The 13,054-nt window shown below is 27.6% G+C and overlaps 1 protein-coding gene across 1 annotated transcript in view; it reads right to left on the bottom strand.

Moving 5' to 3' along the window:
• LOC111614225 (group 10 secretory phospholipase A2-like) overlaps window positions 1–308 on the bottom strand; it is a 5,005-nt gene extending 4,697 nt beyond the window's left edge. Inside the window, exon 1 of the mRNA XM_023355608.1 lies at window positions 192–308. Within this exon, the coding sequence (XP_023211376.1) occupies window positions 192–267 (76 nt within the window). The 5' untranslated portion in view covers window positions 268–308. The remainder of the gene's footprint in view (window positions 1–191) is intronic.
• Window positions 309–13,054: the final 12,746 nt, after the last annotated feature.

Here is a 13,054-nt window from a genome sequence, read left to right as displayed (position 1 = left end):
ATATATGCACTTCAGACTAGACAATCCTTTAATTATTATATTGTAGATGTATCTATTTGTGATTTAAATTAAGCAACAACATAATTTACCTAATACGAGGAATAATAATAGTAAAAATCGAAAGTTTATTTTTTGGAATTTAATAAATTCACTTAATATTATAAAAAATTATTTCTTACAGATCAACTTACCTGTAAAGTTGGATATGCATAGCTTTACTTCATAGCAGAACACGAGCAGAAGGAGCAACCATTCTTTCTTAATCATAACTTACTACCATCGTTACATTGAACGCGGCTGCTCCTCGATAGTTTTGCTAACTTTCTGCCCCAGCTGGGATAAACCCGATGTCTACCACGTGTTAATGTGTGTATACCTGCTTCTTCTCCAATAGTTACTACGGTATCATCATAATAACACGTGTTTCGGGCGCATGCGCGTTGTCCCCTATGGCTGAAAAGAGAAACTATGTCAGTGAGTTGGGAGTTAAGAAAAGAAAAATTCGAAAAAATTATTATAATAAGAAAAGATCATTTTGTTCTCTACAAAACTTGTTTTTTCGCACAAGGAAAAATCTTTTAAATATATTGTTACCCTTAAAATACAACCCCCTTTTTTTCTTAATCCATTCTTTAATATATATTATTTCCATATTAAATACAGTTCAATCTTCTCTATAAATTTTTTATTTTCCTTATATTAAATAGCATAATTAAGTTTTTAAAATAAATATAGAAAATATTAAGATTTATATAAAAGAAACAAACTATTTACCCGTTTAAACTGATTTTATACATAAATAATAAATTGTGGAAGGAGGAAAATTAAGAGTTTTATCAGAATAAAAATAGAAAAAAATATTTTTAATATAATAACTCTTTTCAACGAAACAAAATAACGCGTTCATTTCCCTTAATTCTAGATTGTTTTTCTTGCACGAACTTCAACTCATTGTCAAAGAAAACAGTCAAGTAATGGACTTTTTTTCGCTTCAACAATTTAAAATTGGAAAATTATATATATATAACTCGTGTTTAATTTTTTTTTTATGATTCTAGATTAAGTTTACTAGCCTGAAATTAAAAACAATGCACCGTAAAAGCACTTATTTAGAAATCTTGTATAAAAACCCTTTTAATTTCTCTATAATTCAGTTATACCAATGATACGTCTCGTTTAAAATCGTCTTATAATTATGTATTTAGAAAAAATTATTACTCATAACCCAATATTTTATATTGGGTTATGAGTAATAATTTTTATATCATAGTATATTAATAGAATCAGAAGTTATATCAGAATAGTATATTTTATTAAATAATAATAATTTAACATTTAGGGTATAAAATATAAAATTTTTAAATCAAAATTATCAATAAGTATTGAATGATTTACACCTTATTCTTCATTATTATTGATATAATTTGCCATTCTGCCATCTGGTAGAAAGAAATCCAACTAGCTGCAAATGTGAAGAAAAATATGCAGTTTTGAAGTACTTATCTGTTATAGGGTCATTATATAATTCGTATTTCTAAATAATAATTATCATAAAATGATTACAGAGATAAATGTTTGAAAATTATTTTTCAATATAAAATTTCTTTGATAGTTTGACTAGTTCGAACCATAATTTAATAGGTTTGTTGATATGGAAGTGATATTTTAAATTTCCAATTTTAATAAACAAGTAAACCTAGCTTTATAAAAATATATTTAATTTTTTAAATTAATTAATTATAAATCTTCGTAAGTTATCTTTTTATATATTATATAACTTAAATATTAATAATTTAAAATGTTTCTTATGTAAACTAGAGTTTCGTACTTTTGTAATAATGTTTCATTAAGGTTTAATCAGAATAGTAAACAATTAGAATTTTATTTCTATGTTTTTTAATTAGTGTATTTATAGAAGAATTATATAAATATAATTATTGAACTCAAAGGAAATTCGATTATAGTCATTATGAGATTTTAAATCGATGAAGATAAATAAAGTTGATACAGCAATTCTTGTAATTTATATAATTGATGAGAAAATTCAAATTCAATTTTATCTTTTCGTTTTAAGAAAAATGATTGTGTATATTAATGTAATGTTAAATTAAGGAAATGACTTGAAAAAGTATGTGTATTTTTCGAATTTTAGATTAAATTGCCCAGATTATTGATTATTTTTAACTATTTGTGTAACTCAAAATGTGTATGAAATAAACTTTATACGCATTTTTAAGAAAAAATTTCTATACGCAATTCTATGCCAAAATCGAATTTATATTTATTTACTTTTTCTGTTAGTTTAAACTATTTTTGCTTACAAAATGCTAAAGATATATCTTCACTTTCATTTGTATTTAATTTCTAAGATTTGAGTTATTTATTTTTGCAATAAATTCTTTATTTGATTATATATTATATAATATATATAAATTTGAATTTTAATTAAGCATATTCTTTAATAGATTTTATTTTATTGGTGTTTTTTCTATATCGCTGAGATTACTTTATTAATGCATTAATTATCCTTAAAAGCGTTTTTTTTTTTGTTTCATATTCTAAATAGCTACTCCTCTGCCGGTCTCTGATTGCTGGTTAACAGTACGTAGGCTGTATCATGTCATATATCAGATTAAAAAAGTTATAAAGAATTTCTTATTTTAAAAAAATGTATACATAATTAATTGTGATGAATAACAGTTTCCATTATTCTCCAAGCAGTGTTTAAAAATTTATAATTTTATTGCAGATTTTAATTAATGCACGAGACAGATAGATTTTTCTATTATCTAATGCAACTTTCTTCCTTCGTTTTATTGTTATGCTTATAAAATTAATATACATATAAAATAATAATAAAATATATAATATCAAATAATCGTTATTTACAAGTTAGTTTAATAATTTAAATATTAAAACTGTCGAAGATTTTCATCATAAATTTTGATAGCGAGAGGCATCACATACGAGTTAGTTTTATGACGATAACGACAGCAGTGTCAAAATCGATAAATCGACATAACGTATAAAAAGTTGATTTTAAGATATATCAAATTTTTAAAAATATCTATAGAATTTATTTTATAAAAAGTAGCAAACTAAGACGAAATTGATATGTTCCTGGTAGTTCTGTTTGAATTTGGTACTGGTATTTATCCTTAGTTATTATTCGCAATTGCCAAAATGTTAGAAAAGTAATATCAAAGCAATTAGTAGTGCAGAAGCCGAGAGATATTTCAGTTCAATGAATGTCACATGTACAAAAATAAAAATTGTTAAACATATATCTGAATTTATGGCAATCAATTTACTGAAAGAAGAATTAAAAGATTGAAACACTATATATTTTGTAAAATCGTAGCTAAATACAAACCATAGATTAAACACAGATACTAGAATGCGCCATAAATCGGAAAAGACTTTTAGAGTGAACTAAATTGCTGTTTTGAATTTATTGTAAATAATTTTTTTAGTAAACTTCATTAGAAGTTAGAAGTTAAAGTTGTTTGTGGAATTTAAGTAAAATTTTTTTTTGTACATGAAAACTTTTTCAAATAAAAATAAGTGTTGAATTGCTTTTTGTTCTTCTAATAAAAATTTGTTTTCAAAGAGATTCCAAATCATTTTTAACATAAAGATAAGTACGTGAAAAAATGCTTTAATATAGGATTTCTGGAAATTCTACATCAGTTTATCCTTCTTTTATTCTCTCCCTACTCCCCTGAAGCGAGCCAGTTGTTAAAAATTTGCCAACATACCACTGCATACACAGTCAGTCCTTCCATAATTATTGTTTTTTTAACTCCAATGCTTTATATAAGAATTAAAAAATAATTAATTTAAATTCAAAAGTAAATTAGTTCTGAAAAAATAAAAAGGATATGTCTCTAGTAGTATAACGGAAATATTAGTTATTACATAATTTTTGATGATTCACAAAATCTTTTACATATTTACAAAATAAAGAAATATCAAACCTTTCTATCTGACACACCTAAGCAAAAGAATACGAAAGAAAAAAGATCTGAACTTGAAACAAAGAATTTTTTAAAAGAGTATATGACTCCAAGCTCTAGCAAAAGTATTGAAAGCTNGATGAGATGTAAGAAAGCATCATATGTATCTTTATGCTCAAAGATACAATCTAAAGAGGGTGGTGGCCAAGGAAAGTTATACGTCTGAAGTAGAGTTTTTAATATTAATCTTTCAGTTTCCAACATAGGACAGCTGTAAATATAATGACTGCTGCTGTCATATAAATTAGATATTTTTCCATTTTTAAATATTCAATGGAAGTTTTAAATTAAAAACCAGGCGAAAGTTTTTCCGTTTTATACTCCAAATCAGAAGAAAAAATTTTGACAGGATTATAAATGATGCAACGAGAATGGAATGTGCATAAAGAATAAAATTTTTTTAAGTTCATTGTTCTCTTCTATTTATTAAGGTGTGGTCGGGGTAGTTGATTGCATCTTAACAATATGGCGTTCCATACCAGGAACTCACTACAACTATTATGAACGAATTAGAAAGGTCAAGGCTGTAATATCCCCTAGGCAAGGACGTACGAAGCTCCGATATTTTTTCAATCAATTTTTTTCACACATGGGTTTCTTTCATTCCGGATGGGTTACACAATGGCTTCTTACCGAGCATAAAACTGTTTTTGAAATCTCAAGACAACAAATCCGCTTTAATTATCTAATAATAAGAGCAAATGTTTAAATATTTGTCATGTAATCTTATCTTTTAGAAATATTATTTAATAAAAATAATACTGTATTTTACTAAACGAAATTTAATATTTGCATTAACCGTATAAATTTAATGACTGCTGCTGTCAGTACAGAGAAAGAGGGCGCTTAGTAGGTTTATGTTGGTTGCTGGAAATTTGGCTCTGTTTTTCTTCGACGATTTTGCGGAAATAGTGATTGTGTACGAAAGTGTTATATACTGTTGGATTCCATTTTTCACAAGGAACAAAATGGTGTCAAGATCGTCTTTGTAGACCTAATAGGTCGGAAGCTGTGACCTTTGGAACATTTGATTTTCTTCGAACGCGATTAACTGGAATATTTTAACAGACTTTTATTAACTGTCATCGGAATCGTACCCGGACTCATACTGTGAGTGCACATTTTAAATATGGGGTCATTCGGATAATCAGTTTTCGGAATATCGGTCATTTCCTGTCTAATTTTGGGCGGTTTTTGTGGGCTTCCGGATGTTCGAATTTAAATTTGGTCGACACCAACATGGACAGAAAGAAAAATGTTACATAACTGTGAAGTTTCATGTCTATATATTCATTATTAAAGAAAATATGGCGATTCTACTAAATTTTACTTTTGCACATTTTTCTGTTCTATCTCGTTGCTTAGCAATGGTCATTGGCTTTTCCAGTTCGAAATGGTTTTTTCTCGATTTTCTCGTTTGTAAATTATTTTTCGCTATACAAAGCCATTGTTAGTTTTATTCAATTCATTAGTAATTAAGTATATTTTTAAGTTTTATTTTTTATTAATTATTATTTGATTCTACTGTATGTTATTATGGATGCATCTGAATGTATGCACTTACATGCTGCACGTTCAGCAGCTAATGGGGTTATATCTGAACTAAAAGATTATATTGTAGAAAATGCGCATTGCAAATTTTCCACCCCCAGACATACTGAATTCATCCTTGATTGCATGAAGCGTGTTGTTTCAATTTATGAAGAGGGTGCAGTTCTTTCTATGTTAAAAGAAATTTCGGGAAAAATCGATGATATCAATAATAAAGCTGACAAAAATATAATGCCTATTCCTACATATAGTGCTATATTACAATCGGGAAATGCTATCACTACAATTAAAAATAATTCACCTCACATTCCACAAAAGTCTACTAAAGATGTACTTTTAATTTATGGGAAAGGTGATAATACAAACAGCGATACTACTCGTAATATTATACAGCAACGTATAAACCCTTCCAGATTGGGGATTGGCGTTGAGCGAATACGTCATATCAGAAGGGGAGGGATTGCTGTGCATTTAAGTAATAAAAAAGATCTTGAAATTTTGGAAAATTGTGTACATGAATCCGTTCCTGAACTTGAAGTTAAAAGACCAAAAAAGAGGGATCCATATATAGCAATATATTCTGTTTTAGCGCAATTAACTCGAGAAGACCTATCAGCATTTATATATGAACAAAATCCGATTATACACGAAAGCTATTCAGAAGAGGAATTTTACAATCAATTTAAAATAAAATATAATCTTGGGCGCAAAGAGGCTCCTTATTTTAATTGGGCAGTTCAAGTCACCCCACAGGTGAGAATACACCTCCTTACTGCTGGTAAGATTAATTTAAAATGGTCGCGATGTCGTGTGGAGGACTTTTGTCCCATAAAACAATGTTTTCGATGCTGCAAATTTGGCCATACTGCAAAATTTTGTGAACAGGAAGCTATTACCTGCAGCCAATGTGCAGGAGATCATACTTACAAGCAATGTCCAAACAAAACTTCACAACCATTTTGTATAAATTGTCAACGTGGTAACCTAGGTAACGTTTGTCATAATGCACGTGACAGTACATGTCCCGTATTCAAGAGAATTAAAAATAGTATTATAGAACGTACTGAGTATGGATTCTGACAATGGATACCGTATACGTTTTCTACAAATTAACTTAGGAAGAAGGATTTCCGCAACTTCACTTCTTGCTTCTAACTGTAATAAATACGATATAATTCTAATTCAGGAGCCATACTGTAAAAACAATAATCCTTCCTGTCTCCCGACTTACTGTAATATTCTTAAAGGTACAGATTCTTATCCTTGGGCAGTCACTGTAATTACTAAGCTTGATTACCCTCTATTATATCATAAAAATCTTTCTAACGAATTCTTAATCTGTACTGAAATTATTTATAATAGTGTTATCTACATTATTATCAATGTTTATTGCCCTAAGGACATAAGAATGGATAACATGATCCATATGATCCAAAATATTATAAATACCTTTCAGAATGTCAGGTTCATAATTGCTGGTGACATAAATGCCCACTCACCTTTATGGGGAGGCGAACGACAAGATCGCCGCGGCGAACTATTTGAAGAATTCCTTGCCTCTAATGGTTTACATCTACTGAATAACCCTTTATCACCACCCACATATACTTCCATGCAAGGGGATACCTGGATTGATATTACAGTATGTAGTCTTGAGAGTATTGCTGAAATGGATAACTGGAGAGTTTTATGTGAAAATAGCCTTAGTGACCATACATATATTTCGTTTCAACTTCATGACTTACATTGTAATAATACACACGCACCAATTAAGACCCGATATAATCTTGCTTTGGCTAATTGGGGCGAAATGCAAAGTTTCTTGATTAATAATCTTGTTAGTTATAATTTTAACAGAATTGATACTGTTGAACATTCTCTTAATTACAATATTGAAACAATTGAGAGTGCGTGTAACCGATTCATTCCTAAAACGACTCCGAGACTTCGGTCGGTACCATGGTGGACTAAGGAGCTTTCTGCCCTTCGTAAAATTAACAATGCCCTGAGACGAAAATACCAAACCTGTAGAATTGAATCTGAGCGTAATAAACTAAAACAGCAATACTATAATCATTAGGCTATATATAAAAAAAAAAATAAAATGTGCCAAAATTAAATCATGGCGTGAATATTGTACTAATGCCTCTAAAAACCCTTGGGGGTATCTTACGAAATTATGCACAAACAAACTTCGGAAACATCAAATACTCGTTAGTGCGGGTAATGATACCCTCAATAGTAATTTTCATGATACTCTAAACAAACAATTAGATACATTCTGTATAGCTGACCCCACGGATGAAGATACTCCATACCAGACATCTTTAAGAGAAGATGTCAATACTATTGTTAATACCGATAACTCTCCTGCTTTTACTTATCATGAAATTAACAACGTTTTTAACGGACTAAAAGTGAACAAAACGCCTGGTATTGACGGCATTAATGGCAAAATCGCTAAACATATTTGGCAACTTATCCCACAGCATCTAGTACTTATGTACAATACTTGTCTAATTGCAGGTATTTTTCCCATTAAATGGAAAACTGCGAAAATAGTCCCTATCCCTAAGTCTGGTACTTCCANTCTTTTATATTTATATTGTAAAAAATATAAGTTGGCAATACTTCTAATTTTATTAATAAGTTAATTATTAAGCAAACAATTTTAAAATAATTTGAATTTTTTAACAGAAAAATGAGAATTTTAGGATATGTTTTAAAGAAAAGAAACGAGTAAATGTGTTTAACAGGTTGACAATCTCTTCACACAGTTTGTTAAAAAAATTCTAAAGCATAATCGGAAATATGCTTTAGAATTTAGGCTATTAAAATACAGCCAAACCTTTAAAAAAGGTCACTGACGGGACGTGAAAAATGGTCGTTATTTGGAGGTAGCCATTATTAGAGGTTGGACAATGTATAATAACTTCTAAAGAATATTAACAAATTGAAAACTTAAAGTAATGGTCAATTCTGTGGAAAATGTGATAAAAAATAATCATTTTGTTACTTTAATTATCATTTATGCCAGACAAATTTCGGAGTATAATTATGTAAAATTGTTAGAGCATAAAATTGTTAATTTAATCTGTAAGACTGATATGAGCTATCTATGAAGAGATCTTTGTGAAAATCAGTACAACTGTAATATATAATTTTATCAGTAGATTGTTATCTTTACTTTCTAGATCAAAAATATTCATACTATAATTATATAAAAAGCAAAATAGGAAAATGAGATTAATTTATTGTACATTTATGTCTATATAATATGACATATTTTTTTACGCGTCTAAGAATTTTTACGGGTGTCCTTAACCGCATTTCAAATAAATAAAACTCATACAAAAACAAATACTGACAAAATTATCTTTGTTGCTACTAAATAGCAACTAAAAGTTTAAGAAGTTTACAACCGCAACACTTCATTGAATTTTACTAACCATCGATTGATCTGAAGGCAAAATTTTTAAAAAACTTATTTTTTTATTTAATAAAAATTGAGTTTGTTTTTCTTTAAATCGATACATTTTTTCAATTAAAACATATAAAAAAATAAATCGATCATACTTTCTTTTCTCCTTTAAATAAAACAATGATTGAAATCAAGATTTGATTTTAAATTTTATCCTAATTTCAATAATTTGTGTTGCTTTTAAATTAATTTTTATAAATTTTATAAAAATTTGGAATAAATAAATTCAAAATTTATTATGTATATAAAGTTTTATACAGGATTATGAACATAATATATAAATATTTTATTATTTATTATTAATTCTTTAATGTAAATAAAGAGTTCAGTTTGAAGTATTATGTGACAGTAGTACTTAAAATATGTTGTATATTAATTACAGTATGTGAGATTAAGAAAGATCTCACTTACTGTAAAGAATTGGCATCTATTCAAACACAATATGAAAATGTACATGCATTATTACACTATTGAATAGAATTTTACATATCGATTTTAATAGAAAGAAATACTTTCTGAACATATAAATCGATTATTTAAGTATTCTATAATGATAAATTCATGAATATGTATAGACAATAAATTTAAAGTTGGTAGAGGGGGGAAAATGAGATGAATAAGCCATCTGCATATCTACTTATATGACTCGAGTGATATATCTGTACACAATACCTTCTGTTAAGAAACTGTAATGAAGTGGTTTTTTTCTCGCTACGTCCCTATAAGTAGTTTCACATAATAGAAGGAAATTACTCGTAATAATTTTCCATTTAAGTCATCATTGCGTGCATATTATATGTTACAGCTTGGAGGTTAAGGTGTGGGTCGAAAGAATTTTACTTCTTGTTACATCAATCAAATAGCAGCTAGTTATTTCTTATCTCATATTAGGTAATCTTTTAGTTATATCTGATAATAATCGTGTATAACATTTTCAATGGCTCTAAAAATATTTAAATACTTAAAATTCTGAGAAATATCTCATTTCGAAAGAACCTTCATTACTGCTAAAAAGTCATTTAGGTACAAGAAACGTTTAGTTTCGTGCCTATAAAAATTAGGATACAAAGTACTGTAAAGTAATAATCCTGTAATTGTTGTCTTGTAGTAGAGTAGTCGCGCCTTGTAAAATACAATCGATGACAGTTAGCCTGATTTATATGTTCGAAATGTAGAAAATCATGTTATAATAGATTTTAATATGTAGTAATGATTTCCAGTTGGAATCAAAACATTTCGTTTTTTTCCTCTAAAAGACACTTTTGGAACTTTTTTGAGGACATCATTCTTTGTCGCACTGTTTCGCTACAGTGGTTTTTTAAATTAGGCCTCCCTAACGTTGCGTGAAGTGGGTAAAGAACATTGACGCAAGTTTGATAGGAGAAGGAAAATCTGTTTAGCCATAGGGTGTGTCTTGTCAATTCACTGAAGCTGCAAATAGCTTAGCTTGTTATCTAAATGTCTTGAGAAATTTTCATGATCAATTCACCATCTGAATTTTATTTTCAGTTCATTTTTATTGTTACTATTTCCAATGTAAACAAATAAAACTATCCACGATCAATCAAAATTAGCAACTCGAGTTTAATCTATGCATTAAATCTGAAAATTTACTATTAAATACGTCAATTCAAGACAATAAGTTGAAATAAAACGTAAACATACTAATATATAAATTTTTAATTATTTTTTAAATAAATATTTAAAAGGTTTATTACTATATAAAAAATAGATAAAAATGTTTTAATTAAGGTATATTAAGAGTAAAATTATGCAATGTCGAGATTATATTTAACATAAAGTTTTATGAATTTAATAAATTTTCTAAATTTGAACGAAAACGAAGTAGAATAAACGCTCCATTTAACAATTTATAACATGAAAAATATTTATTTACAAATTAGTCAAGCCTATCCAAGTTATGAAAGTAGGCATTGTTCAATTCTATTACTAATATATTTTGTTGATATTTATAGAAAAAAAATGTTCATTTTTAAATGAATTGTTAGATATTTATAAAGCCGCAATTTTACTTACAACGACATCAATAAATGATGTTTGTACAAAGTATAAGAAGAAAATACGAAAATATTTCCTTTCTATTTAGTTTTCAGCCCAAATTTACTATCATTACACACGTTATTTTTAATTATATAAAATATCTTGCTATAACTTAGAAATTAAGCATAAAGAGTTCTTTTAAGGATAATCAAAAGTAATAGAATTTATCATAAACTCGTCATTCGAATTATAATTTTAAATATTTTTATTCTCTAAGATATTATTTATTATTATTAATAATATATATATATATATATATGCACTCATACAAAAACAAATACTGACAAAATTATCTTTGTTGCTACTAAATAGCAACTAAAAGTTTAAGAAGTTTACAACCGCAACACTTCATTGAATTTTACTAACCATCGATTGATCTGAAGGCAAAATTTTTAAAAAACTTATTTTTTTATTTAATAAAAATTGAGTTTGTTTTTCTTTAAATCGATACATTTTTTCAATTAAAACATATAAAAAAATAAATCGATCATACTTTCTTTTCTCCTTTAAATAAAACAATGATTGAAATCAAGATTTGATTTTAAATTTTATCCTAATTTCAATAATTTGTGTTGCTTTTAAATTAATTTTTATAAATTTTATAAAAATTTGGAATAAATAAATTCAAAATTTATTATGTATATAAAGTTTTATACAGGATTATGAACATAATATATAAATATTTTATTATTTATTATTAATTCTTTAATGTAAATAAAGAGTTCAGTTTGAAGTATTATGTGACAGTAGTACTTAAAATATGTTGTATATTAATTACAGTATGTGAGATTAAGAAAGATCTCACTTACTGTAAAGAATTGGCATCTATTCAAACACAATATGAAAATGTACATGCATTATTACACTATTGAATAGAATTTTACATATCGATTTTAATAGAAAGAAATACTTTCTGAACATATAAATCGATTATTTAAGTATTCTATAATGATAAATTCATGAATATGTATAGACAATAAATTTAAAGTTGGTAGAGGGGGGAAAATGAGATGAATAAGCCATCTGCATATCTACTTATATGACTCGAGTGATATATCTGTACACAATACCTTCTGTTAAGAAACTGTAATGAAGTGGTTTTTTTCTCGCTACGTCCCTATAAGTAGTTTCACATAATAGAAGGAAATTACTCGTAATAATTTTCCATTTAAGTCATCATTGCGTGCATATTATATGTTACAGCTTGGAGGTTAAGGTGTGGGTCGAAAGAATTTTACTTCTTGTTACATCAATCAAATAGCAGCTAGTTATTTCTTATCTCATATTAGGTAATCTTTTAGTTATATCTGATAATAATCGTGTATAACATTTTCAATGGCTCTAAAAATATTTAAATACTTAAAATTCTGAGAAATATCTCATTTCGAAAGAACCTTCATTACTGCTAAAAAGTCATTTAGGTACAAGAAACGTTTAGTTTCGTGCCTATAAAAATTAGGATACAAAGTACTGTAAAGTAATAATCCTGTAATTGTTGTCTTGTAATAGAGTAGTCGCGCCTTGTAAAATACAATCGATGACAGTTAGCCTGATTTATATGTTCGAAATGTAGAAAATCATGTTATAATAGATTTTAATATGTAGTAATGATTTCCAGTTGGAATCAAAACATTTCGTTTTTTTCCTCTAAAAGACACTTTTGGAACTTTTTTGAGGACATCATTCTTTGTCGCACTGTTTCGCTACAGTGGTTTTTTAAATTAGGCCTCCCTAACGTTGCGTGAAGTGGGTAAAGAACATTGACGCAAGTTTGATAGGAGAAGGAAAATCTGTTTAGCCATAGGGTGTGTCTTGTCAATTCACTGAAGCTGCAAATAGCTTAGCTTGTTATCTAAATGTCTTGAGAAATTTTCATGATCAATTCACCATCTGAATTTTATTTTCAGTTCATTTTTATTGTTACTATTTCCAATGTAAACAAATA

Source organism: Centruroides sculpturatus, unplaced genomic scaffold (assembly GCF_000671375.1).
Source record: "Centruroides sculpturatus isolate CEXI.00-Female unplaced genomic scaffold, Cexi_2.0 scaffold1901, whole genome shotgun sequence".
Taxonomy (NCBI): Eukaryota; Metazoa; Arthropoda; class Arachnida; order Scorpiones; family Buthidae; genus Centruroides; species Centruroides sculpturatus.
Note: the sequence above shows the minus strand (reverse complement) of the source record. Positions and strands in the feature narration are given on the sequence as shown.